We start from the raw sequence: 23,812 nt of genomic DNA on the forward strand, positions 1-23,812 counted from the left end.
TTCCAACCCCCCCCCCCCCCCCCCCCACCTTGTAGTTCTGATTTTTCTCCCCTAGCAAATCTTCGCTGGTGCTAGTCCTGTAATAATAGGAATTCGATCCCAATCTCGGGGCAATTCCCTCAGGATACACGTACTGCCAATTGGTCCAACGTTGAGCGCATTACCCGGGGCGGAAAGGAACCCTCGTTCCTCTCAATCCCCATCTTCATGATTACTTCAGGCGCGCCCGGCGTCTGCTATCGGTGCCGGTTGCGCCGCCTTCGTCCGCCTCCTCAGTCTTTCCTGACAGCATCAAGTCGCGCCTTGGGTGGCCGGCCACCCATTCTCAGAAGCTTCTCCAACTCGTCGACTGCGCGCTCCTACGGCGGTCCTAATCCCTTCGACGAAGATTATAATGAGAAACCGAGAATCGTGAGGTATGATGGCAAGAAACATGTCTCCCGCGATCGCCTGCTCGAAGAACGTTCCGCGCGCCTCAACTCCAATATGCTTGGGAAGCCAGCGTACGCCATCGTCATGCGGGACAGAGGTATTCGTAACAGGAGGCAACCCTCCCCAGTTCCTGACGATGATGTCTACGCCCCCGAGCCCACGAGTATCGGAGACCTGCTCAACAACCGAGGGAGGAGGATGACCGCCGAAGAGGTCCGTGACAGCATCAACAGCCTTAGGCCCATAGGAGAGACCGCTATGTCTGAGAGTGCATTTCGAAAGCTACAAGAGTCGCTGGCCAACGGCTTCTTAACTGTACATCTCCAAGACTATTTGGCCTATCACAAGAGAAATACTCTCCCATATCAGCGCCTGTTAGTGGGCGAAGAGATAGCGGAAACGGGAGAGAAGAAGCCGGCGGGAAAAAAAATCGAAGCTGAGCAGGAGGAGGAGAGGAAGGAGGGGAGGAAGGAGGAGAGGGAGGAGGAGGAGGAGGAAGAGGATGTATGGAACGAAGATTGGATGCATGATCAGACGGTGCATGAGGAGAAGGAGCGGAAGAATAAGGAGTGGGAGGAGATGGAGGCGGAGGAGGTGGAGCAGGATGCGATGGAGCTGGCTGAGATCAAGCGATTGGACCGGGGACGGAAGAAGCATGAGAAACTCAGGGAGGATAATAAGTATGAGGTAGACCGATATGGCTGGGTCAAGATAATGACCCCGTGGGTGCCGTTGGGCCCCTGGAGCAAACCTGGCTCAGACACAACCGATTTCACGATTTTGGGGTACGTTGACACCTCGGCGCATCCCAAGGACAAGCTCGCCGTCAGAATCATGCGCGAATGCTGGGATCTTTCGATCCAAGAGCTTGACGGCGGACTCGGCGACACCAGAGTGAGAATCCGAACCCGCGATTTCCAACTCCTGCAGCGTACGTTGACGATCTCCCCTTCCTTCTGACGGTGAATTTGCTAACAACTCCTATCAGGTGGCGCCAAGCGATGGGTGACATTCTTGGGCAAAGGGTTGCTGGACCCTGGCGAGAGGATGGAAATCTTCAACACGACGAGGATACTCCGCCTAGTGACGACAAAGCCGAAAGCCGCCGTCATGCTTAAGGATCTGAACGAAACATTTAAGCAGGTTAATTCAAGGCACTTCCCGGTCAAGCTCATAAGAGACAAAAAATTCGACGATGAAATATTGGAAGAGGTTGCACGAATTACAAATACATATATCCGGCAGACTCCAAATTCCGAACGGGTTGGTGACGAGTTTCCGATCAAACTGCTTCTGTCTGCGTGCTTACCTTTTCCCTCATAGGTCGAGGTCACTTGGATCCATATCAAGACGCGCGAGGATCGAGGTCTGGTAGGCTTGGAAGATTTACGACACGTCGTCTTCCGCCTGCTACTCCGTGCCTACGGTCCGACACGGGCGACGTGTCTGCTCTCTAGGGCAAACACGGACACAACGACGGGCGGCCATCTGGTTGCAGACTTGGTCGGCAAGGAAAGGCTACCATGGAACCACAGAATGTTGCGCATGTGTCGCTTCATGTTCCCGCTGTCGTCCAAGGACGGTACCCCGCCGGCGGAACTGGGCCTGCTGGACAGACTCTATCTACCGATTGAACCAATGCCCGATGACACCTCCGCGCCTGGCACAACCGCGCCGGTAATATCACCAAGCCGACTTGCCCAGGTATTACCACAAAGCCGATCGCCCGTCTCTCCGTTGCAATGGGACGTGAAGCTCAAAACATCCACCATAGCCCGGTTCGGCTACCTACTCCACCAAAGGCGCCCCACAACCAAGACTCTCACAGTAACTGACGTGAGGGGGACGACGCGGTTCTTCGCGCCCATCACGCCGCACCCGCTCCGGCTCGCGCAGCTGCAGAGTAAGGACAAGGACGCGGGGAAGGCGCTCGTCCATAATAAGACGACGCTGGTCCTCTACTACTGGCCGTCGCCCGGCGCGCAGACGACGCTCGAGACGCTCAAGGCTTACGCCAACTTCAAGAAGCGGCATCGCGAGCGCGCCAAGCCCTACATCTCGCCCGCGCCCTACCTCGAGCTGCGGCTCGCGATCAAGGACGACACGGTGCTCGGGGTCGAGAGCCTGACGGCCATCAAGGAGATCGGCGTGACGGAGGTGATGCTGCCCGCCGCCCTCGTCGACATCGCCTTCACCCAGACCCGCTACTCGAGGCTGCGCGCCCCGCCCGAGAAGCTCGCCGAGTGGTGGCCCGTCGAGCACATCCTCAAGGCCTCGCACATCGACGTCGCCCGCGGCAAGTTCGAGTTCCCCGCCCACCAGAAGTTCCCCGTCCCCGTCCGCCTCTTCCTCGACAGCCGCAAGGACGACTTCAACTACCCCGCCGTCGGCGGCCCCGACAGCCTCCACGCCGCCACCTACACCTTCGCCGGCTACGAGCTGCGCCACGCCGTCTCCGCCCCGTACGAGCGCTCCCGCCTCACCTACTCGTCGGTCGACGCCGGCGACGCCGGCGGCCGCTGGACCGAGGTCGACCTCGAGCCCATCGCTCCCCCGGGCAGCCGCGGCCCCAGGCGCATCTTGATGGACGAGTTCGAGGCCGAGACGTTCAACGACGACTTCCTCGACCTATGCAACCGGTTCGCCCGCAATGATGACCTGTGGTCCGGCGGCCCGACCAAGCTGTAACGCGTGGGCGCATGTAGGTACGTCGAGGCAGGGCGAGGCGGAACGGCAACCGAGCGAGCCGATAGAGCGGCAGGCAAGAAAATATAAAGGAGCACTGGCAAGGGATAAAAAGAAGGGAGAGGGAAAATATAAACTTGCATGCTCGCTTCGACTATGTTCGCTAGCGTATGTAGTATAGCAAACTGTACTTTATTCTCAACTACAAAAAAAACCTACATAACGTACGCGTCACTGTCCTATCCCTCTTCGTAGCCGTGTCATAACGTACAGGGACATTGGGAGGTAAGTGGGAAGGGTATTTTTAATAGCTTTTCTGACGATCTACTACCTATCATTGTGAAATCTGGCAGGTGACAGGTATTCAAGCTACGGCTAGAATGCGCCCCAAATTCCAAATCGCTGAATTGGTGTGGGTAGTAGTAGATAATTAAGCGCTCGTCAAGATTTCCAGATTGTCAAGATGATACGTGGTAGCTGGATTATGATTTGGAGATATGCGGTATGGGAAACTGGACACGGGACATTTTGCTCACAATTCACAAACTTCATAATTCACATGGAGAAGACGCGGGTCACGGTCTATGACTCTATTTTACTACAAGCACAAGATGAGAAAGTTTTGTCGCGAAAAAATGCCCATAACCCTTCCTCTCATGTTGCGCTCCGTCCTAGAGAGCAGATCGTGTCAAGGCAAAGAAAATTCGTTGGGGCATAGTCGTGTCGTGAAGGGTCCGGGCTCCTATGTGGTGATGATGAGTTGTGGGTGTGACAGGTCCCACAACCGCGATCTGGTTGCGATATATGGCAAGTTTATTTCTTGCCCGTCGCCTTAGCGGCAGACTTGGTAACCTTGCCCGCCTTGGTGCTCTTGTTGACCGCCTTGATGACACCGACGGCGACTGTCTGACGCATGTCACGGACAGCGAATCGACCCAGAGGAGGGTAGTCGGTGAATGCCTCCACGCACATAGGCTTGGAGGGAACCATCTTAACGATGGCAGCATCGCCAGACTTGATGAACTTGGGCGTATTCTCGACAGACTTGCCAGTTCGTCGGTCGATCTTCTCGAGAAGCTCGGCGAACTTGCAGGCGATGTGGGCTGTGTGGCAGTCAAGGACAGGAGCGTAACCAGCGCCGACCTGGCCAGGGTGGTTGAGGACGATGACTTGAGCGGTGAAGTCCTCAGCGCCAGCCGGGGGGTCGTTCTTGGAGTCACCAGCGACGTTACCTCGTCGGATTTCCTTGACAGATACGTTCTTCACGTTGAAGCCAACGTTGTCTCCAGGGAGACCCTCAGTGAGCTGCTCGTGATGCATCTCAACTGACTTGACTTCAGTAGTAACACCAGCCGGGGCGAATGTTACGACCATGCCAGGCTTGAGAACACCAGTCTCGATACGGCCGACAGGCACGGTTCCGATACCGCCGATCTTGTAGACATCCTGCAGGGGAAGACGGAGGGGCTTATCAGTGGGGCGCTTCGGGGGCTCGATCGCGTCGATAGCCTCAAGAAGTGTCTTTCCGGTGGTCTTTCCGGCCTTGGTCTCCTTCTCCCAGCCCTTGTACCAGGGGCAGTTGGGAGAGGGGGCCAACATGTTGTCACCGTTGAAACCCGAGATAGGAACGAAGGCAACGGTCTTGGGGTTGTAGCCGACCTTCTTGATGAAGTTGGAAGTCTCCTTGATGATTTCATTGAATCGATCCTCGGACCACTTGGTGGTGTCCATCTTGTTGATAGCCACAATGAGCTGCTTCACACCAAGGGTGTAGGCGAGCAGGGCGTGCTCTCGGGTCTGGCCATCCTTGGAGATACCAGCCTCGAATTCACCAGTACCAGCAGCGATGATGAGGATAGCGCAGTCGGCCTGCGAGGTGCCTGTAATCATGTTCTTGATAAAGTCACGGTGGCCGGGGGCATCTGGAGAGGTAGACAGGTTAGTAACGAAGGGAATAATGCAGGTAGCGTAGTTTAAAACATACCGATGACAGTGACATAATACTTGGGAGTCTCAAACTTCCACAGGGCAATGTCGATTGTGATACCACGCTCGCGCTCGGCCTTCAGCTTGTCTAGAACCCAGGCATACTTGAAGGACCCCTTGCCAAGCTCAGCAGCTTCCTATTTGTGGTTGTTAGTTAAAGCTGCGCTGCAAATTTTCATTTCCCAAAACTTTTTTCCTTATATCCTCTTGTTTTGATGTAGGTAGGCAGGTATAGGTAGATTTGAAGCCATAGTAGCATATACACTCTTGGCGTTGTTGCTCCGTGCACCAGTCCGTTGTGCAGGACGTCAGAGCGGGGTAGGGAAAAATTTTGTGCCCCTCCGTGGGGAGGGGATTTGTCGAAGCGCGGATGAGAGGGGAACGCGGTTCAATGCACAAAGCAGGAAAACAAAGAAAACGACCTTAGAGGAAGGCCTCTGCAGGGTGGAATTTGAAGTGATACAGAAGAGAAATTGGGCAAGTATTGATGGTAGTAATGGATTTGACTGACCTTCTCGAACTTCTCGATGGTTCGCTTGTCAATACCACCACACTGGTAGATCAAGTGACCCGTAGTAGTCGACTTGCCACTGTCGACGTCTGCAAGGCTCCATTAGGAATCTAAATACGTGGAGTATCTGGTATCATGGGAAACTTACGGCCGATGACGACGAGGTTGATGTGAGTCTTCTCTTCCTTACTACTGAATGTCAGTGGCAGGCTCTCTCTCTCTGTCTCTGGCTGCAAAGATGAGAGCGGACTTGGCCTACATACCCCATTTTGGCGGGAAAAGCCTGCAACTGTCTCGAATGTGTGTATCTGTATGTTGTAGTGGTGGTGGTGGAGGGAGACGAGGTCGAAAAACTGCGTAGCCTGGAGTCAGCTGGACAAGTTGGTGTTTGACGGGCGTGCAAGACGAGGGCAAGATGGAGATGGAGATGAAGACGAGGATGGGAAGATGGGAGAGAGAAAGAGAGGAGAGGGAATGGGGATGGGATGTGGAGTGGGAGGAGTTGCTCTTACGTTGGCAGGTGTTAATGCTCTGATTAACGGTGTGCGAGACGAGGATCGAAAAAAGTCGGGAGGAGTTGTGGTGAGGGAGTGTGCGTTGGGGTTTATAAATATTTCTTAGACGGTGGTCCAGGGAGATTTTCTTATTGTGGGGCATTTGCCCCTCCCTTAGGTCCTTCCTCCTCGACTACGTACCCCTCCTTCCAAATTCACTCCCACACTGAAATTTTTCACCATGAGCACTAAGTACATTAGGTACCTATGAACCGACCTATCATAACTGCCCAGCTTGCCTGCCTCTGTCTGCCGTACCTAATCGTGCGCACAACCCAAGGTTACGTGTATGTTTAAACAGATGGATCAAGGTTAGTACATTAGGTACTGTGTGCTTGCCTTGGGCATGTTAAGTTATATACATACCTATAGGTTCCTCCTATCTACCTATATAGGTACCCTTAAAACAGATACCTTAATAAACATGCCGATATTAGGTACTTATAAGTGCTTAAGGTATCTATAGGTTAGGTACCTACCTAAGTAGGTATACATATACGTCTGTGTCTACCTGTAGCTTAGAAGGCACTTAAGGTTAATTATTACCTAAACAGGATAAATACTTAATGCACCTAGATAGGTAGGTACCTAGGTACTATACCACTAGGGCTAGGACAGTTCTCTCAAAGGGTACCTAGGTAGGTTAGGTACCTACCTAAGGAGCCTCCTAACGTAGGTATTTTATGTCGGGGCACATCAGGAGGTACATATTTTGGTGGCATTGATTGGCTCTAAGGCTAACTCCAACCAAGTCCATCCACCCTAAGCCCGAGTAAAGGTTACTTGTGGACTACTCCTTAGAGGTTTCTCTAATATACTTTCATATGCTTACCGCAGTCTTCAGGTAATGCATGCATCTCGATAGGTTACCTGTCTGCTTATCCGCTCCATTAGGTACTTGGTACGTAAGTAGCCAGGCTAGGAGGTATTTACCTGATAGGCACCTACCAGGTGGAAGTCTACCAGACATTCACTTATAAAGTGGTTGTTTATTGATTTCCTTACCTCCGTGCTATCCTTGAACAACAATAGGATGTATTTCAGCCACCGGGGTGGGTACTTATAGGTACCTGGTAGGTACGTGGGTTAAGTGTGCTGCGTAGCTTAACTTTAAATTTGAATGGATTTGACGCGGACGCCGAGTAAAAACTTCTCTTATCGTTCGCTGCCCAACATGCCGGAGGCAACCCACCCTTTCTGAAGTCCAGGGTATACCGCCTTCCCTTTCGCATAGTTACCTACCTGCGGTAGTATTCCAGAGATCCTGCTAGCAAGCCAACGAGATCTCCGAGGATGACAGTCGTGCTATCATCGATGACTACCTAGGTGGCTCTGTGGTCCCGGGCTGACGCCGTCTCGATGCCTACTTGTACTGCTAAGCAAGAGTCACACTTCACTGTGGCTGGGTGGCCGGGTGCACAGCACAAACTTGGGGCTCGGGTTCGAGTATAGCACGTGCTCAGGCTATGTAACCATGGGTTTTCGCATGTGCTTGTATATATAAATCTCCCCGCGTACGCTTTAATCTACCTACAGAGGTACATACCTCATACATACATATCTGCGAGTAGCACCCGGGTGGGCTCGTCGCGGGGTATTGAGATGACATTACGGATTCCCCATCCGGCCCCGCCAGGAGGGTCAGCGTACCCACCGAGTTAGGTATCCGCCGAGTGGGATAAATAGGACCTAAAACATCAGGTTGTTAGTTGCATGGCTGACTTTTTGCCCGCGGGGCGACCGCCGACATGAAAATTCATGAGTCACCCGGTGTGTGTGGAAAGTGCTGGTACAAGCACCTACATCTGCTATGTACCTACCTACATCAGACATAGATTCGTCCCAGCGCCTCCTCCGAGGCTAGTGTCTCCCGTCTGAAAGGATGGTATCCGTACCTTCTAGATTAAGTAATCGTTACGGAACACGCTGGACTATAGGCTGGCCCGCCCAGGGGTGGACGTCCCACGAAGAGAATGAGATGTTTAACTTCAACCCTTAGGACTCGCAGGCTTTGGCGCTTTATATTTAGAGAACCATTCAGGTAGACTTAATACCTGTATGAAGTAGTAATATATTAGTAGTTAGAATAGGAGGGCGACTTTAAGTGGGTCCTAGCAGCCGAAAATATCATTGGGGTCTTGGCCTACTACCTATAATGTTATTGCTTACAAGGCCATCTTCGTTGACATCGTCTTCCCGGCGCTCGGGGTTTTTGCCTTCTCTGATAACAATTGCCCTCTGTTTGGAGCTTAGAATAACCCCGTCAAAACCCCTGGGCAAGACTCTGTCCTCTACGAGATACTTAACTTTCATATTGCGAGCCTTATCACGCAGCGCTTGCTGGTCTCGGCTGGGTTCGAACTTTCCTTGCTGTGCCATTATGCTCCACGAGCCTCCATAGGCGGGATTCGATATTAGGTTGAGGAGTCGCGCGGTATCCGAATCGGACCACGGCTGGCGTGTCTGTCTGCGGTTGTTCCGAGTACGATATGTACTCCTGAAGGATTCCCTTGCTGGAGCTTTCACGCTAAAAGCAGCCACGTCGCTTTCTTCGAAGTCCCGGGTCAGCGACGGCGGCCGGGAAGTCGTAGCTGGAGGCTGAAGGGCCGGTCGGGGCCGCTTGAGGCGTGGCTGCAAGCTAGCCGAGGCCTCATCCTCCCTTCGCCTGGTCTTATTGGGAGGCTTCTGATTCGTCTCGAAATCGTCGTCGGTTTCCGCTTCGCTCTCCCTGGTAGGCCGCGGTTGCTTTCCTATCTGGCTTAAAACTTGTTCAGGATCCAGACCACGAATCAATTCTCTGGTGTGCAGTGCCGATTCCCCCTGCACCGCATCCGTTAGCATGGTAGGTTTGCTGATGAAAACTAGACTAAAGAGTGTTAGCATCGCATTGGCCTTCTCCACGAGCAGGGCACATATCGAAAGACGAACTTGGAATCTGCCTGCGGAAGCTGGTCATAATCTCCATCCGCTGCGTCGAATTCGTAGTTGGAGTCAGAGTCAGCTCCCCCCCCGTTGTCTACAGGCGGAGACGCAGCCGGCTCTCCCAATTCTGCGTTTGCATGGGATGCAGGAGGTGAAGTAGCTGCCCCAATATCGCCATGATTTGCATCTTGGTTGAGCTGGCGAAACTTCTCCATGGCCCACGAATAGACATTTGTGAAAAGCTTGTCTCGGGAATACAGCTGGTTAAGAGACGAGTATATCGCCGAGCGGTCGTCAGACTCGAGCGCAGAGATGAGGTCTTGGATACAGCTATCGACGATGTCGCGGAAATTACCGCCTTCGTTGATGTCGATCCCAGCTAACATTTTCAGGTTCCGGCGGTCTCTTAAAGCCATTCGAATGCCGTTCATATCCAGTGTCTGCCGGTTACAGAATATGTCGGAGACGATTTTGTAAGGTTCGGTATTGGGATTTGCGGCTAGCGAGGCAACGAGGCAACAGCACCGAATGTGGAAGGCTAGGCCGAGAATCTCGGCGGCGTCTTCGACATCTGTCGACGGGCCCAGACCCGAAGTGAACGAGGCTGGGAAGGCATTGTCGAGCTCCTCGAGGATCGACAAATTTTCGCGCTCTCCGGCCCACGTATCCCGAATTGATGCTACGAGCGACATGAGGTTACCTGAGAGGATAGCCAGCCGCACCGTGGCCCGCTCCCTCGAACTATAGTTGGCGGGCAACTCCTTACGCGTGATGAAAAGAGCCGGATTGTCTGTAAGAGCGAGGAGTGCTTTGGCGAAAAGTCGTCGGATATCCTTGAGTGTTGACTGTTGTTCTTCGCTCGGTTGATCGTCGCCAATGGAAGAGAGAGCTTCGTGCATCTTCTTGGACCAGCGCGACAGCTTGGGTATGTCGAACTCAAGCATGTCTTGCACCCTAGCAGCCTCTATCTCTGGCGATTCGTGAGGGATTTCCTCTTCGGGAACTGCGCTGGCCATTTCGACAATCTGGTCTATCGAGGGCAGGTCTGCGTACAGGGACTTAGTTCCAGGGGCGATCAAAGCGAACGGGCGTAGCATACCTGGATCCTCCGACTCCGGCCTGGGACTAACATACCCGACAGAACTTTTAGGGAAGTCGGTCGTAGCCACGCTCTCAATGCTTCTATTACGTCGGCGTATGGTACCACGCTGGGCGATCTCGGTCGCATATCTTGCCTCACGCGCTTCGCGATGTCGAGTTTGCCTCACGACGGGCTCGGTCGTAGGTGCAGCAGACCGTGTCTGGGGCGCAGCATGGTGCCGCCTTGTCATGGTAGAAACCAGTCTCCTGCTGATGCGAAGAGAGGATTGGGTGATGTGGTTGTAGCAGCTGTACCGTTGTCCTGTATCGCAGGATGCTGAGCATGGTAAGTGTGGCGGATAGTCGTCGCGTTGGTAAGGTGAGAAACGGGGAGTATACTAGGTGGGTAAACATTGCGACGTTCCGGAGTTAACCCAATAGATTTCCCATCCGCGGCACTTGAAGCACAGACGAGACCTTAAGTTTCCCAAAACGGCTTAGACCACTACTACGTTGTAGGTGCATTTCAGTAAGGGCGGACTGGCATCAGGTACCTCTCGGATTGAATATAAGTACACGCACGTTAACTCATGTAAATAGATGCCCGCCTAAGAAATTTACACGGAGAGAATTCAAGTCTGCGAGAATTATGTGTGACTAAAATACGATATTTGTGGTTTTTTTTTCTCAATTATTATGGTTACAATGTAAAGTCCGGGCTGTGTATGTTATAACAGCAGTACTAACTTGCAGGATCATTACGTAGTACCTGTAAATATGTATGCAACTATCCATGCTTGGAATGTATTTTTATCGTTCAATCCTGATTTGTCCCGCCTGTACCCGGCTGGAACCTGGGGCCTTACCTGCGTACCTAGCCTCATGATCGTCTGCTCTCCCTCTCTCCCGCCCCTTTTCACCAATTTCAGAATTATCTAGCACCAACCCGTTCCATGTACTTGGCCGAGTTGATATTCGGGTTTCCTTTTCTTATTTGGGATTCGTGCCGGATTTCGAGTTTCCATTTCCCCCTTCCCTCTTTTAGCATTATTTCCTGACTTTTAGACACCACCCGCGCGTCACGGACGTCACGAGCATCGCGAAAGCGATCCCACCGTCTAGCCTGTCCCACAATCGCATCGGCTCAACCGGAGATTCTCGAATAGGTCATTTGCTACGTCCTTATCGGAGTTCCCAACACATCTCGCCCAGAGAATCTCCGTTCCTCGATAGCTAGCTAAGGTGAAGCTGACTTCGTGCCCATCATGAGACTCCTCCACCGACAAGTACCACTCGTCCTTCTGATTCTTCACTCCCTTGCTCTCGCTTCCTCGGCCCCGGACACGAAATATAGCAAAGACGTCCACGCGGACGATTCCTCTGCTCAATCCTCTCTCGACTCGGGCGTAGCGCCGCCCAAGACAGGGAAATTCGATGTTATCGGCACTAAGAGTGCCCCTGTAGACGGCAAGGATGGGATGCCGCATGAGGGTCCCTTCGTAGCCACCGAAAAGGGACGGAAGAAGGGCGATTCCAACGATCCTGTCGAATCAAAACCCCTCCCGACGCTTAAGGATAGACCGGTAGATCCTACAGTCATCGACGGCAAGAAGATACCCGAGACCAACGATGGTGTCATGGACGATCCCCACCGCGAGCCCCCCAAGCAAGGCACCACGGGCACCGAAGGCGGCGTGAGCCAAAAAGACAAAGCTAGGAAAGCAAAGGAGGGGGAAACAGGAGAGAAGGTCGAGAATATCCCCGAGACGCCAAAGGAGCAGCCGCCGCTGCCACACAGCGAGCAGGAGAAGATATCCAATGAGAAGGCCAGCAAGAAGGAGAAAGGCAACAAGGCCGACCTGCACCAGACCCCGGAAGACGTCATCGGGCTCGAGGTGAGAGATGGCCGCCGATGCGCCGGGACTTTCCATACTTGTGCTAACACACGAATACACAGAAGCCGTCGAACCTGCCGGATAAGCTACGAGACGACCCCAACCCGCTTCCCAATTCTGCGAACAAAGCCCACCTCGACGTATCCAAGCCCTCTAAGTCAGTCGGTTTTGGGGAGGGGACTGGGGGCGAGGGGAGAGAGGGGAGTGATGGTATCATACAACCCTTCCACTCCTTCGTGCTCTCTGTCACCATGATCCTGTTCTCTGAGATTGGTGACAAGACGTTCCTAGTAGCCGCTCTCATGGCCATGAAACACGACCGTATGGTCGTTTTCTCTGCAGCTTTCGGCGCCCTATTTGTCATGACCATACTGTCGGCTATACTGGGCCACACGGTCCCGGCGCTCATTCCTCAGAGAGTGACGGCGTTTCTAGCCGCCGGGCTATTTTTTGTCTTCGGTGCCAAGATGTTGCGCGAGGGGATGGCCATGGACCCGGGCGAAGGTGTCGCGGCAGAGATGCAAGAGGTCGAGATGGAGCTACAGGAGAAGGAGCACCAAGCGCTGAAGCAGGGCAGGCGGGGATCCACCGTGTCTCCGTACGCCCTCGAGATGGGCTTCAATCGCAAGCGAAAGTCACGATCTCAGTCTCGCTTCCCCACCCCGCCACGCAGCCCCTCGACCTCTCCGGACAGGAGTCCGTCTCCTCAACGCGGCTTGCTAGGTGGCTTCGGCATCGGCCTAGCCAACCTCTTCTCGCTTCTGCTGAGCCCGGCGTGGGTGCAGACTTTTGTGATGACCTTCCTCGGCGAGTGGGGAGATCGTAGCCAGATTGCGACGATCGCCATGGCTGCCGGCCAGGACTACTGGTGGGTGACACTGGGCGCGGTGATCGGTCACGCATGTTGCACCGGTGTGGCTGTCATCGGCGGGAGAGCCATCGCCGGTCGAGTCAGTCTCAAAGTTGGTGAGTTTTGCAACCCCCCAGCGGCGACGGCGCCGCCTTCTTTTCCCTGTCGCCCCCCATCCGCCGCCACTAACCCGTACACTCGAATAGTCACGGTAGGAGGCGCCGTAGCATTTTTGGCTTTCGGCTTGATCTACTTGGTAGAGGCGGTCTACTCGGTAGGCACGTAATGGTGTAGAAGCAAACCGGGTAGCAACCCTACCTCTCTCCGACTCCCAGCAGGGTCCTGTGCTAAATCGGCGGACGGCAATTATTGTGCTCTCGGTGGGCTGTTTTATTATTACTATTATTGTTATTATTTTCCTATTCTCATCGCTAAAAGCTGCAGCTGATGCGGATTCAGGTTGGGGGAAAGGAGAGAGGGGACATTGTGGCGTACGACTGTTGTACAATAATATGTCGATTCGTTGGGCGGCCCCGGGAACGGAAGGGAAAGACAACGGGTAGACAGTGGAAGCGGAAAAGGTCACTGCATGGGCGTGGAGTTGGGAAGCTGAATTCCAGGTAAAGACAGGCTCGTCTTGGAGAACACATCCTTATACCACCGGACCAGCGGCTCGACGAACGAGAGGATAGTCGGCCGAGTATTACCTCTGTATCCGAATACGGACTGATGTCGGCGACATAATGAATGCTAACACATGTACCTAAACTAGGGAGCTTAGAGTTGATTGACAAGACAGACTAGGTACCTAGCTAATCCACCTATACCTCACTGATGCCATCCCTTTATAGGCTGTGTAGGCTATATAGCCTGTAGCTGAAGAGGCAGCTGGCCTACCTGGCTTGGGTACCTAAGGCACATACCAACCCGGTTGGGTGACCTTTGCAGGCTGCTTTTTCCCTCTTCCGATAACCCCGCACCTCCGACAGCTCGCGGCGTACTTACCCCGAGCCTCCGTATCGCGTAAGGCGAGGCGCCCCCCTCTCGTACCTGAGGTCCAAACTACGTAGGTACATACCACACCTACCTATCTTCGCCTGGCGAGTTCGATGCTACTCAGGGTTCCGTACGGAGACAGACGACGAAACCGGAGAAAATTTTCGTTAAGAGACCGCGCGCGATAGGTATAGAGAACGAGGCGCGAACACCGCATCCTAATTTCCACAGCGTCACGACCCGGCGGGACGGCAGAAGACCGCGAAGGCGAAACCCCCCTCTACCTCTCCTCCGGTCACCCATCCGCCTATAGAATGTGGAAGCCGCACTCGCCGCCGCCGCCGCGGGACACCAAGTCGCCCGACCCAGAAACGAAGCAGCGGGCGGCGCGCCGCTTCGCGCAGATCGTCAAGCTGAAGCCCGAGTTCGCGGCCAGGTATAAGGAGGTGCACGCCGCCGTGTGGCCCGAGGTGCTGCAGCAGATCAAGGTCTGCAACATCCAAGACTGTCAGTCGCGTCACCTCTCCTCCCCTTCCTCCTCTTCCCCGACGGCGCGCGCGCGCCGCTCCTCGCGAAGAGGAAAAAAAAAACACTACCTAGGTACACCATGAGAAGGTTCGCGCCGAGCTCAGCCGCGTCCAGATAGCATATTCTACGACGCCGAGACGGGCATCCTCTTCGCCTCCTTCAAATACGTCGGATACGACTACGCGGGTGACATGGAGCGCATGCGAGAGAACCCGAAAGTGAGGGAATGGTGGGCCATGACCGACGCTTTCCAAGAGGTAACGTGATTTTCTTCCCCACCCCTTGGGACGCGAGACGTTCTGCCGAGTGTGCTGACGCGCACGTGTCGCAGAGCATGGTCCCCGGCGCGAAGAGCAGCGAGTCCGGCGAGCCGCCGTGGTGGAGGGAGGTCGAGGAGGTATTCTATACGGAATAGTACGACCGACCCCTCGACGGGCCGCGGTGGACCCCCCGGTAGCGGCGACGGCGGCAACGGTAGCAACGGCCACGGTACCGACGGTGCGGAGAAGGGATGAGAAACAATTGGAGACGGACAGGTCGAAGCTGGCGCCGGTTTGAGGCAGCAAGACTCGTGGTCTCGGGACGATCTTCAGCTGTAGCCTGTAGGTACAACGACGGCCCGGACGGGCGTATGTAGCGGGTACCTGGGGGTCACCTCATTCTCCAAATCTCTCGCAATGTGCAGTATTGTGGGTATCCATCTTCGCGCAATATGGACGGAGGGAAGCCGGTTCTTATATCCACACACAGGGGGACCTATGCCATATTACCGTCGAACCGGGGTAAATACCTATCTGCCTACCGACCTACCAAGATGCGTAGGTACATTTCCCTTAGTCAGCCACCTAAGTTAACGTAGTATACGACCCGGAGGTTAAGTTCGGTAGGTACCTACCTCTACATACAATCATCCAAATCTCCCACGCAACCACGAAATTCGGCTCTTCGTTTTCAAGGAATTCTTTTTTTCACCTCGACATCCCAGGAGGCTGTAACCGGACGATATCTCTCCGCATCCATTTGGGAATTGGAGCAATATCCACGTTCTGCGGGAGAAAGAAAGAGAGAGCGGTTGCGTCTGAGCGTGGGTGTTTCCTACCGGCGAATTTTCGGCGGACGGCCCCCTTCCCTTCCCTTCCCCTCTATGGCATCCCGAATCCCGCCGCTGCTGGACCCCTACCTGCGGCTGCCGCCGGAGGCCTCGCTCGTGCTGCTGACGGGGGTGCTGGGGTCGACGACGAACTGGCTCGTGCAGCGGTACCTGCAGCGGCTGCTGGCGGCGTCCGCGCCGCCGCCGGAAGACGAGGCCGCCGCCGTCGTGCTCGCCAGCTTCCTGCGCGGCCACGCCTTCTGGCGCGACGGCGCCGCCCGGCTCGGCGTCGACCTCGACGCGCTCGCCGCCAGGGGCCGCTTCGTCTTCGTCGACGGCCTGACACGTCTGTTCCGCGACGCGGCCCCGTCGGGCGCCGCTATCCCTCCCCCCTCCGCGTCCGAGCTACCCGCCGCTGCTGGCCCCACCGCCCAGCGCCGCGTCTTGTCCGCGCCCACGCTCCAGCGCCTGCGCCGAGAGCTCGACGACGCCGTGGCCCAGGTCCGCCGGACCGCCCCGGACCGCCCCGTCGTGCTGGTCGCCGACCAGCTCGACTTGCTGCTCGCCGCGTCCGGGGACGAGATCTCGAGCGCGGCGCTCCGGGAGACGCTGCTCTCCGTTCGTGAGGTGAGTACGCTAACTTCTTGCTACCCCCCTCTGCGCTCCGGGCGAGGGGCTAGCTTCCGTGATCTCGGCCAGCAAGCCGATGAAACAGCTACGTCTCGGGGGGGCCGTTTATTAATGGGTTTACACGGGCAGGGCGTGCACTCGTGCGTCGTCACCCTAGCCGCGGATGAGCCGCTCATGGCGGCGCAGACGACGTCTTTGGAGCAGCGGCACGCGGCGTTCGCCGTCGCCTTAGCTCATGACGCGCACCTCGTCGTTAGCCTTAGGGGGCTCGATACGGGCGCGGCGCGGGATGTGAGCGGTGTCCTAAGGGTCACGCCAGGTGGCAGCCGCGACGACGCAGATGGTGAGGTGGAAGAACGAGAGTTGCTCTATTTTGTAGCTAGCGATGGTGGACTGCGGGTCTCCGAGCGAAGCCGGTAACCGTGGCATGCCTACTGGCTCGATACGTCCTACCACTGCTCACAGGTGCAGTATACATATCCTCATCTCCCCATCCGGACGCCACATAATACATATAGCAACACGTACTGCGCACCTCGCGCCAACCTGGAAAATCGTCGAGCTTGTCAAATCACGATGCCATTTTTTTAGTCGTAACTGCTAGTACAACCGTTCCGTGAAACTCAGAAGATGATACCAGTCCATGATGAGCCAGTCCGAATGTCACAAACACCATTTCCCCGCCGTGCTGTCGCAATCACTGCCAACTTTATTCCCTATTGCCTTCCCCGTCCCCTCTATTTTAGCGCCGGACCTCTCGCGCCCTTGGGTGCACCGGTTTGGAAGTCGTTCTTAAATCTGCGGGAGACATCTTTGAGGTATCGCATGCGGCCGGTGCCGGTGGTCTTTCGGCGCTTCGCCTTTTCGCTCCAGTTGTCTGCAGGGACCACGTCAACATCGATCCCACGAATCACTCGGGCACCAGCCTTAAACCCAGCACGCCCATCCAACTCGTATTTTTCCTCCTTGATATCCCGTCTGTAGCGGCAGGGTTTCACGTACACTTCCGGGTCTTAGCAGACGGGTATCCGCAGGCAGAGCAAGTGTGCTTCTGGACGTGGAGAGAGCGACGTCCTACAGGTGGGTGCATTCGTCAGTCTATTTCCATCTCGCCTCGAACTGGCATCTTTCCTCCTCTTCCTTTTTTTTTCCTCGGTTCGTCGCTAGGGTCGATTTACTAACCACATCGTCGGCAGAGGGTGTGCGTCTTATTGTGACGCTTTCCGAAGCTGGAAGTTCCCTTGGCTGTGGTCCTAGTTAGTCGCGTGTCGGTGTCGTCGGTTGGGGTTCAATTTCGAGATACGCACTCATCTTGGCGGCGAAACTGCGAGTATAGCTGTTAGTACGCTACGGTAAATGACGCGATTTTCAGGAGGGGATGGTTCGGGAGATTTCGCGCGGACACGGTTCGTACACACCTTCAATTCGGGTTGGAGAGTCGGAGTTGTGAGGGCGGAATGGTCGTGTGTTGCTAGTGGTGGTGGTGGTGGTGATGGTAAGAGTAGTAGGTTATTGTCGGTACTGCTTTTTGGCTGGTTGAAAATTTCGGGTTTGCGATTTCGTGTGGCCGAAGAGGAACCGAGACGGGCAGCCCTACCTCATCCCCCGATCCGGGTAGAGTCATCCAACAGGGTTTGCTGCATATGTCGCTCGATATTCAGGGGGTGGCCGGGTCCGTGCATAAATGTACATCCAATTCATCTATCCGGATATTTGTCCTGGTGCGCAAGGTATCCCTCGTATGAGGTACCTACACATTGTACTCATACACAACCACGTGTTGATAAGATAATATGTCGCAGGTGCCCCTCTTCCACCGTCGTCATTTATCCCTGGGTCACCAGCCGGGCGCCATGTGACGGATACCACCCTCTGGCTATCGGGAACAGAGGAGTGAGCCGGAGTGTCGAAGCTGCCTGTGCCATCGAGGCTTGTCGACATCTTCTTGCCTTCCATCTATTCCCAGATTCACCTTTCTTCCCATCTACCATCTTTCACTCGACAGGTAACTACTTGCGTCCGCTTACAGTCCACCTATCTGTCTGCCTACCTCGTTCCTCATCCGCCAACACTCTGGTGCCAGGCCTCTCCGACCAAACAAACCCCACCATCACCACCCGTCACTATCATCACCAATAGTCATCACCTTCATCGCCATTGCCATTGTTATCATCGCCGCCCAGGCGCCGTCCGCTTGCACCATTATCTCTCTTTTCCTACTCGTATCTTCTACGTTGCCTAATAGTGTTCAGTATACCTACCTCTCTTCGCTCCGCTCGGCTGAGATCCAGCGACCCAACCTCCCCCCTGGGTCTCCACCGTCATCGCCAAGATGAACCTGTTATACTCCACAGTCAACACCATCCGGGACAAGTACACGCCCGTGAGCTACACGTCGACTTTTCGAAAGACGGGCCAGATCACCCCTGAGGAGTTCCTGGCAGCCGGCGACTATATCGTTTTCAAATTTCCCACCTGGTCTTGGGCCGATGCCGACTCCGATTCCAAGCGCGTAAGCTACCTACCCCCGGGGAAGCAATATCTAGTCACGCGGAACGTCCCATGCAACCGTCGCCTCGATGACGACTTTGCCGGAGATGCCGGCCACGAGGAGGCGGTCGTCGGTGACGGCGACGACTTCAACGCCAAGGGCCGCGTGGACGACGACAACGGTTGGTTGCGCACCGGAGCCCTCAGCAGCTCGCAACCTCTAAAGGCGAAGGAGGTGCGGACTGTTGACGACGCGGGCAACGTGGCCGACGATAGCCTGGACGACGAGGATGAGATCCCCGATATGGAAGACGAGGACGATGACGAAGCCATCATCCGCGACACCGATCCGCGCAGAAAGGCCGGGTAAGCACGCGATCACTTTTCACTACGCCGCCTCGTCAATCATCATTCTGGGTCGCTGACACCTTCGGGATGCTTCATTAGGGCCCGCCGCACGTACACCCTGTATATCATGTACTCCCCCTACTACCGAACCCCCCGCCTCTATCTCTCGGGCTATTCCGAAGGACAGCCTCTCGCTCCGCAGTTCATGATGGAGGATATCGTCGGCGACTACAAGGACAAGACGGTGACGTTGGAGGATTTTCCTTTCTTCTCCAACAACGTCAAGATGGCTAGCGTGCATCCCTGCAAGCACGCCTCCGTCATGAAGACTCTCCTGGACCGCGCCGATGCGGCCCTCAAGATCAGGCGCGAGAAGATGAAGTCCGGCAAGGCTGTCGGAAGCGACCCGGGGATGGAGGGCTTAGTAGACGAGATCAACAAGCTGGACGTTAAGAGTGCCGAGGCAGCCGCCGAGTCGAGTAACGACGACTGGGAAGAGGTCGAGGCTGAGGAGCAAGAGGTGGCTATCCGAGTTGATCAATACCTCGTTGTATTCCTCAAGGTAAGCGATCTGCCCCCCTCCCGCCATACGAACAATGTGGTTAGACAGTGCTAATCGGCGCTTATACAGTTCATGGCGAGCGTGACTCCCGGCATCGAGCATGATTTCACCATGGGCGTATGACCGGTTTCCCATTGTTCGATGAGGGATCTAGAGTTGGTGGAGGTCGGGCAGCTACTGGGAGCCTTTTGGCGGCGTTTGGAATTTGGATTCGGTAGGCTGATGATGGGATACTTAGAACAGGGGGGCCCGTTTCTACTCGCTGTCACAATGGACAGGTATCAGACCAGTGTGAGCTTCACACCACAGCCCCTACAGCCGCATTGCGGACTATTTCCACTAGATCCTACTGCATTGTCGAAGAGCGATCGACTATAATTACAGGCGGCACCGGCCAATGATTTGCTTGTCGCCCCCCCTATGGGTGTGTCAGAGGCGTGTTGGGCACGAATGGTTTTCTCCTTTCCTCTTTTCGGCACGCATTGCGCTCTTCCATGCCGGGTACACATTTAGATATTCATTTAACCTAAGAGTCGGTCACACCTAGCTATAGGCATTTGAACGGGAGAATATGCTTTTGTCTTTTACGCCGAGAAATGCTCTGTTCTATTGTGTCCACGTGTACTGACGTTTCTTTCATCTGGTTACTAGGGCATACAGTTGAATATCTAACCTAATGGTATGAGTCTACTTTTACTTAGCTCTACGGAAAGGAAGCGTGTTTCGGGCGTGACCCCTTTCCGCTGCCTCCACTGGCACACAGAGCGAGAGGACTCAAACATCGTCCATCTTGGTCCTCGCGGTGGCGGTCTGGCCGGGCTCGCCGTCCTGCTCGAGCTGGCGGTCGACGTTGTGCTGGACCTTCTCCTGGACGTCCTTGCCCTCGAACATGAAAGAGAGCTCCTCGAGGGTGCGGTTGTGGGTCTCGGGGAAGAGGAGGTAGACGGTGAGGATCTCGACGAGGATCCAGCCGCAGTAGACGAGGTAGTACTTCCAGCCGATGCGGTCGAGGGCGACGGGGTTGACGTAGGTGTTGAAGAAGACGGCGAAGCGGACGGTGAGCTGCTGCACCGAGATGCCCTTGGCGCGCTGCTGGTACGGGAAGATCTCCACCATGTAGGTGTAGTTGAGCGCGTTCCACCCGATGTTGTAGAACTGAACAGAGCAAGAGAGAAAGAAAGGGAGATCAGCTCGCGGTCTGGCTTCAGCGGCGGGGCGCTCCGACGGATCAGCGCGGGAGAGGGGGGGGCGGGAGAGACTCACGGGCGAATAGACGAAGATGAAGACGAGGACGGGGATGGCGGCGCGCGCCGAGTTCTCGATGGCGAAGCGGGCCGACGCGATGGTCCAGACGGTGTAGACGACGGCGGTGCCGATGGTGCAGGTCAGGAAGCCGACGCGGCGCGGGAAGCGCGGCGCGATGAGCGCGATGGGCACGGCGTTGATCAGGCCCCAGCACGTGTTACTAAGGATGACCTGCTGCACCGTGCGGTTCTCCGTGATGCCGACGAGGTTCAGGATCTTCTTCACTGCGAGCGCTTGTTAGCATCTGAAGCTCTCTCTCTTCGCGACGGCCGAGGGCGGCAGGCGGCTAGGCAGGCATGATCCCTCGTCGTCGACGTCGGTGATGGCATGGCGAGAGACGCGGGCGGGTGTGGTGGTGGGCGTATGGGGAGCGAAAAGAGGGATCCCGGAGACGGGTAGCTGCCCACTTACTATACGATCGTCAGCGTGTGTACCTCCACGCAAGCGCAGCAGTTTGGGGGTGGATTCTCCGAGAAACAGACGTACCTATAGAAACTAAGAAGCCCATTGCCGCTCCATTGGGTGAAGAATCCGACGGTCGCGGCGAGGAGAAACCTGCGCCTCATTGGCGGGTCTCTGGAGTCGGTCGAAAATCGTCAGCACAAGTGAGACCCGAGGGAACTGGGGGGAGGGGGGAACAAGCGCCAGGAGGGACAGTGTGTACCGGAGAACGTCTGCCCATATGAATTTCTTAGCCACCTCCTGCTCCTGGGCGATGGTGCTCTGGATCTGGGCGAACTCGAGGCGGACGAACTCCTCGCCGTTGTCGCCCTCGCTGTGGTACTTGCGCAGGATCTCGTAGGCCTCGTCGGCGCGGTCGACGGAGCACAGGTACCTCGGCGACTCGGGGCAGAAGGGGAGGGAGACGATCTGGCAGAGGCTCGGGACGAACTGCAGGAGGGACGGCAGCCGCCAGGCCCAGGTGCTCCGCATCTGGAACGTGCCGTACGTCGTCCCGGCGGCGATGATGGCGCCGAGATGCCAGGACGCGCTGAACAGCGACGTCATGGTCGCCCTCTCCTTCGCGTAGGCCAGCTCGCCGATGAGCGCCGACGCGTTGACGATGGCGAACGGGATGCCGAACCCGAGCACCCAGCGCGAGGCGAGGAACATGTCGCTATTCCGAGCTCCGGCCTGCAGGAGTTGGGGGCGAGGTTAACGAGAAGAAGCCTTCGCACAAAACGACGAAGAGGGGATGGTGAGGCGACGAAGCCGATTTACCTACTTGCAGTCCGGCGCCCACACACATGACCAGAGATGCTGCCATGATGGTCCAGCGCCGGCCGAGGTATTGCGATGCCGAGGGGACGAACGGAACGGCCATGAGCGCCCCGAGGGAGTACATTGCGTTCAGGAGGCCGAGACGGCCTTCGGTTGGGTTGTCGAAGTCTGGCATTTAGTTTCCGGGGCCCGCGTTAGCAGAGATACCGTCGATGCTCAAATAGGGGGGAAGGGGTCGCTGCTGTTGCGTACATTCGACCCAGGACGCTACGGCTTGTAGGGAGTTCATCATCGAGGAATCAAACCCTGAGGTCCACTCGACTCCCATGGCGCTGGGTATGAGCACCTAGAGACAAATCGTATCAGAGAAGAAGCCGAAGAGAATCTACAGGAGCTTGGCCGAAACGGGGCACGGTGTTGTGTGTTGGACATGTCACTCCGGCACCGTGACTATACACGCTCCGGTGGCATTGTCATCTGAGCGAGCATATTCCCTCTCGACGTGATCAAGACGAGGATTCAGGCGCAGATTCTCGGTGAGGATGCGGCCCCGTTGTTTAACCTAACGGCTCCGGCGCAGAGGCGCTTGGGCGTGATTGAGACAGCTAGGGAAGCATACAGAGAAGGGAAAGAGGAGGAGAGCTCCCTGGAAAGTCAACGCGGGGCTACTGACAAGGTAAAGCGACCGTAGGTGAGGTTTCTGGTACCATTTCTTCGTGTCTTCTTGCGCGATGATAGTCAGCCGGGGATCGACATGATGCTCTCTGTTCCCTATGATCGCCATCGCAGCAGATTTGTATAGCTACGCCTTACAAGCTCGAAGCAGACACGAGCGAAGAGAGAGAGAGTCGCAGCTTGCAGGGAGCCAGCATCCTGCCCTCTCGAGACGAAAACACCCCTCTATTTATTATCACAAGCCAGACTTGGTACAAGTGCGACTATAGATGTATGTAGGTGTGAGTCGCGACGTATTAGGCCGACAATCTGGGGGCGGCGGAGACTCTATCTCCGCTGCCCTATCCGGCGATATATCCATCCGCGGGGGGTAGATATGCCCAGTTGAGAGAGAAGAGCGGAAGCGAGCGTGAGCCCAATGGGACCATCACGATGCTATGCTGCTTACACCTCCGCTGTTGGCCGCATTGCGAGAGCGGAGAGTGGTGGGCGCGGGAGGGATTCGAGTTGCGTTCTCCGCGCCGGGGTTTGCTGTACTGTACCGCACACTACACGCATAACGCGGACCAGCCCATGGAACCAATATCATACTATAGACGGTATTGGAACCCCACGAATCGGTAACCCACCCCCCTGTCCCCCCCCCGCCCCCCCGGCTCTGTATGTGCAGAGCCGGTTATACATACTTACTCGAGAGAGGGCACCCAGATCTCACCTCCCCTTCCTTCACCCCATCTCCCCCTCATACGTCCTTGTCTGGTGGATCTTATTGTCTATATGCAACCAAATATACAAGGGGCTATTGTTTACCGGCGAATCGCCAGGCCATTTTGATCGTGTCACGTAGGCATGTACCCCTAGTGGGAACCACCTAGCTTACCTAAGCTAGCTAAGTATTACTATATATACCTATAGATCGCTTTATATTCTTTAATAGCTTTCCTTCTTTTCTAGTTAGTTAATATATACCTTCTTATCCTTATTTTATTACTTTCTTTACGAATAACCTATTAACCTAAACTTAGCTCTCGCTAGTTACGTAATAGTTATAA

General features: G+C 55.4%; 10 protein-coding genes across 10 annotated transcripts; 6 read left to right on the forward strand and 4 right to left on the reverse strand.

Moving 5' to 3' along the window:
* Positions 1-27: 27 nt before the first annotated feature.
* Positions 28-984, forward strand: GGS23DRAFT_549700 (uncharacterized protein; the record flags this gene model as incomplete). Its single annotated transcript, XM_051515242.1, has 1 exon — positions 28-984. A coding segment is annotated over exon 1 (665 nt), but the record flags the coding sequence as incomplete, so codon positions are not given.
* On the forward strand, positions 936-3,352 carry GGS23DRAFT_549701 (mitochondrial inner-membrane-bound regulator-domain-containing protein). Its single transcript, XM_051515243.1, has 3 exons — positions 936-1,363; positions 1,421-1,695; positions 1,756-3,352. The coding sequence occupies exons 1-3, from the start codon at positions 955-957 to the stop codon at positions 3,118-3,120; spliced, it is 2,049 nt and encodes a 682-aa protein (XP_051376447.1). The 5' UTR covers positions 936-954; the 3' UTR covers positions 3,121-3,352.
* Positions 3,353-6,287, reverse strand: GGS23DRAFT_549703 (translation elongation factor EF-1 alpha). The gene is made up of 6 exons (XM_051515244.1): positions 6,127-6,287; positions 5,878-5,967; positions 5,763-5,803; positions 5,615-5,703; positions 5,102-5,240; positions 3,353-5,039 (listed from the first exon to the last, which is right to left on the reverse strand). Exons 2-6 carry the CDS (start codon positions 5,880-5,882, stop codon positions 3,931-3,933), a joined length of 1,383 nt encoding a protein of 460 aa, XP_051376448.1. The 5' UTR covers positions 5,883-5,967; positions 6,127-6,287; the 3' UTR covers positions 3,353-3,930.
* A 1,615-nt stretch (positions 6,288-7,902) lies between these two features.
* On the reverse strand, positions 7,903-10,621 carry GGS23DRAFT_549709 (uncharacterized protein). The gene is made up of 3 exons (XM_051515245.1): positions 10,190-10,621; positions 9,097-10,135; positions 7,903-9,034 (listed from the first exon to the last, which is right to left on the reverse strand). Exons 1-3 carry the CDS (start codon positions 10,419-10,421, stop codon positions 8,296-8,298), a joined length of 2,010 nt encoding a protein of 669 aa, XP_051376449.1. The 5' UTR covers positions 10,422-10,621; the 3' UTR covers positions 7,903-8,295.
* Positions 10,622-11,435: 814 nt separating this feature from the next.
* Positions 11,436-13,201, forward strand: GGS23DRAFT_593025 (UPF0016-domain-containing protein; the record flags this gene model as incomplete). Its single annotated transcript, XM_051517980.1, has 3 exons — positions 11,436-12,065; positions 12,128-13,031; positions 13,122-13,201. 3 exons carry the CDS (start codon positions 11,436-11,438, stop codon positions 13,199-13,201), a joined length of 1,614 nt encoding a protein of 537 aa, XP_051376450.1.
* A 555-nt stretch (positions 13,202-13,756) lies between these two features.
* Positions 13,757-15,242, forward strand: GGS23DRAFT_549714 (rhamnose mutarotase). The gene is made up of 3 exons (XM_051515246.1): positions 13,757-14,418; positions 14,554-14,696; positions 14,771-15,242. Exons 1-3 carry the CDS (start codon positions 14,226-14,228, stop codon positions 14,852-14,854), a joined length of 420 nt encoding a protein of 139 aa, XP_051376451.1. The 5' UTR covers positions 13,757-14,225; the 3' UTR covers positions 14,855-15,242.
* A 341-nt stretch (positions 15,243-15,583) lies between these two features.
* On the forward strand, positions 15,584-16,579 carry GGS23DRAFT_593027 (uncharacterized protein; the record flags this gene model as incomplete). The annotated part of the gene is made up of 2 exons (XM_051517981.1): positions 15,584-16,156; positions 16,289-16,579. The coding sequence occupies 2 exons, from the start codon at positions 15,584-15,586 to the stop codon at positions 16,577-16,579; spliced, it is 864 nt and encodes a 287-aa protein (XP_051376452.1).
* Positions 16,580-16,684: 105 nt separating this feature from the next.
* GGS23DRAFT_192548 (ribosomal protein L37e) lies at positions 16,685-17,587 on the reverse strand. Its single transcript, XM_051511720.1, has 5 exons — positions 17,578-17,587; positions 17,467-17,470; positions 17,342-17,404; positions 17,162-17,233; positions 16,685-17,036 (listed from the first exon to the last, which is right to left on the reverse strand). Exons 2-5 carry the CDS (start codon positions 17,468-17,470, stop codon positions 16,897-16,899), a joined length of 279 nt encoding a protein of 92 aa, XP_051376453.1. The 5' UTR covers positions 17,578-17,587; the 3' UTR covers positions 16,685-16,896.
* A 348-nt stretch (positions 17,588-17,935) lies between these two features.
* On the forward strand, positions 17,936-20,133 carry GGS23DRAFT_549724 (autophagocytosis associated protein). The gene is made up of 4 exons (XM_051515247.1): positions 17,936-18,164; positions 18,412-19,015; positions 19,097-19,559; positions 19,629-20,133. The coding sequence occupies exons 2-4, from the start codon at positions 18,492-18,494 to the stop codon at positions 19,680-19,682; spliced, it is 1,041 nt and encodes a 346-aa protein (XP_051376454.1). The 5' UTR covers positions 17,936-18,164; positions 18,412-18,491; the 3' UTR covers positions 19,683-20,133.
* GGS23DRAFT_549730 (MFS general substrate transporter) lies at positions 20,134-23,351 on the reverse strand. The gene is made up of 7 exons (XM_051515248.1): positions 22,759-23,351; positions 22,338-22,431; positions 22,090-22,253; positions 21,529-21,998; positions 21,347-21,440; positions 20,823-21,083; positions 20,134-20,714 (listed from the first exon to the last, which is right to left on the reverse strand). Exons 1-7 carry the CDS (start codon positions 22,867-22,869, stop codon positions 20,334-20,336), a joined length of 1,575 nt encoding a protein of 524 aa, XP_051376455.1. The 5' UTR covers positions 22,870-23,351; the 3' UTR covers positions 20,134-20,333.
* Positions 23,352-23,812: the final 461 nt, after the last annotated feature.

Source organism: Durotheca rogersii (assembly GCF_024521655.1).
Source record: "Durotheca rogersii strain YMJ 92031201 chromosome Unknown GGS23scaffold_2, whole genome shotgun sequence".
In the NCBI taxonomy this organism is placed as follows: Eukaryota; Fungi; Ascomycota; class Sordariomycetes; order Xylariales; family Xylariaceae; genus Durotheca; species Durotheca rogersii.

What these genes read in the sequence shown, in the direction of transcription:
- GGS23DRAFT_549701 (XM_051515243.1), top strand. Translation starts at nt 955, where the DNA reads ATGCATGATCAGACGGTGCATGAGGAGAAGGAGCGGAAGAATAAGGAG. An exon ending in CGATTTCCAACTCCTGCAGC is followed by an intron (nt 1,364 to 1,420) that starts GTACGTTGACGA and finishes AACTCCTATCAG; the next exon opens with GTGGCGCCAAGCGATGGGTG. An exon ending in AGACTCCAAATTCCGAACGG is followed by an intron (nt 1,696 to 1,755) that starts GTTGGTGACGAG and finishes TTTCCCTCATAG; the next exon opens with GTCGAGGTCACTTGGATCCA.
- GGS23DRAFT_549724 (XM_051515247.1), top strand. Translation starts at nt 18,492, where the DNA reads ATGAACCTGTTATACTCCACAGTCAACACCATCCGGGACAAGTACACG. An exon ending in GATCCGCGCAGAAAGGCCGG is followed by an intron (nt 19,016 to 19,096) that starts GTAAGCACGCGA and finishes ATGCTTCATTAG; the next exon opens with GGCCCGCCGCACGTACACCC. An exon ending in ACCTCGTTGTATTCCTCAAG is followed by an intron (nt 19,560 to 19,628) that starts GTAAGCGATCTG and finishes GCGCTTATACAG; the next exon opens with TTCATGGCGAGCGTGACTCC.
- GGS23DRAFT_549714 (XM_051515246.1), top strand. Translation starts at nt 14,226, where the DNA reads ATGTGGAAGCCGCACTCGCCGCCGCCGCCGCGGGACACCAAGTCGCCC. An exon ending in GGTCTGCAACATCCAAGACT is followed by an intron (nt 14,419 to 14,553) that starts GTCAGTCGCGTC and finishes AGCCGCGTCCAG; the next exon opens with ATAGCATATTCTACGACGCC. An exon ending in TGACCGACGCTTTCCAAGAG is followed by an intron (nt 14,697 to 14,770) that starts GTAACGTGATTT and finishes CACGTGTCGCAG; the next exon opens with AGCATGGTCCCCGGCGCGAA.
- GGS23DRAFT_549730 (XM_051515248.1), bottom strand. Translation starts at nt 22,869, where the DNA reads ATGGCGATCATAGGGAACAGAGAGCATCATGTCGATCCCCGGCTGACT. An exon ending in GTGTGGGCGCCGGACTGCAA is followed by an intron (nt 21,999 to 22,089) that starts GTAGGTAAATCG and finishes CAACTCCTGCAG; the next exon opens with GCCGGAGCTCGGAATAGCGA. An exon ending in TCATCTTCGTCTATTCGCCC is followed by an intron (nt 20,715 to 20,822) that starts GTGAGTCTCTCC and finishes TGCTCTGTTCAG; the next exon opens with TTCTACAACATCGGGTGGAA.
- GGS23DRAFT_192548 (XM_051511720.1), bottom strand. An exon ending in CACCCTCTGCCGACGATGTG is followed by an intron (nt 17,234 to 17,341) that starts GTTAGTAAATCG and finishes ACCCACCTGTAG; the next exon opens with GACGTCGCTCTCTCCACGTC. An exon ending in GTCTGCTAAGACCCGGAAGT is followed by an intron (nt 17,037 to 17,161) that starts GTACGTGAAACC and finishes TGGTCCCTGCAG; the next exon opens with ACAACTGGAGCGAAAAGGCG.
- GGS23DRAFT_549703 (XM_051515244.1), bottom strand. An exon ending in CAACCTCGTCGTCATCGGCC is followed by an intron (nt 5,704 to 5,762) that starts GTAAGTTTCCCA and finishes GGAGCCTTGCAG; the next exon opens with ACGTCGACAGTGGCAAGTCG. An exon ending in CCATCGAGAAGTTCGAGAAG is followed by an intron (nt 5,241 to 5,614) that starts GTCAGTCAAATC and finishes AACCACAAATAG; the next exon opens with GAAGCTGCTGAGCTTGGCAA.
- GGS23DRAFT_549709 (XM_051515245.1), bottom strand. Translation starts at nt 10,421, where the DNA reads ATGACAAGGCGGCACCATGCTGCGCCCCAGACACGGTCTGCTGCACCT. An exon ending in GCCGGAGTCGGAGGATCCAG is followed by an intron (nt 10,136 to 10,189) that starts GTATGCTACGCC and finishes CCCTGTACGCAG; the next exon opens with ACCTGCCCTCGATAGACCAG. An exon ending in CTTCCGCAGGCAGATTCCAA is followed by an intron (nt 9,035 to 9,096) that starts GTTCGTCTTTCG and finishes AACACTCTTTAG; the next exon opens with TCTAGTTTTCATCAGCAAAC.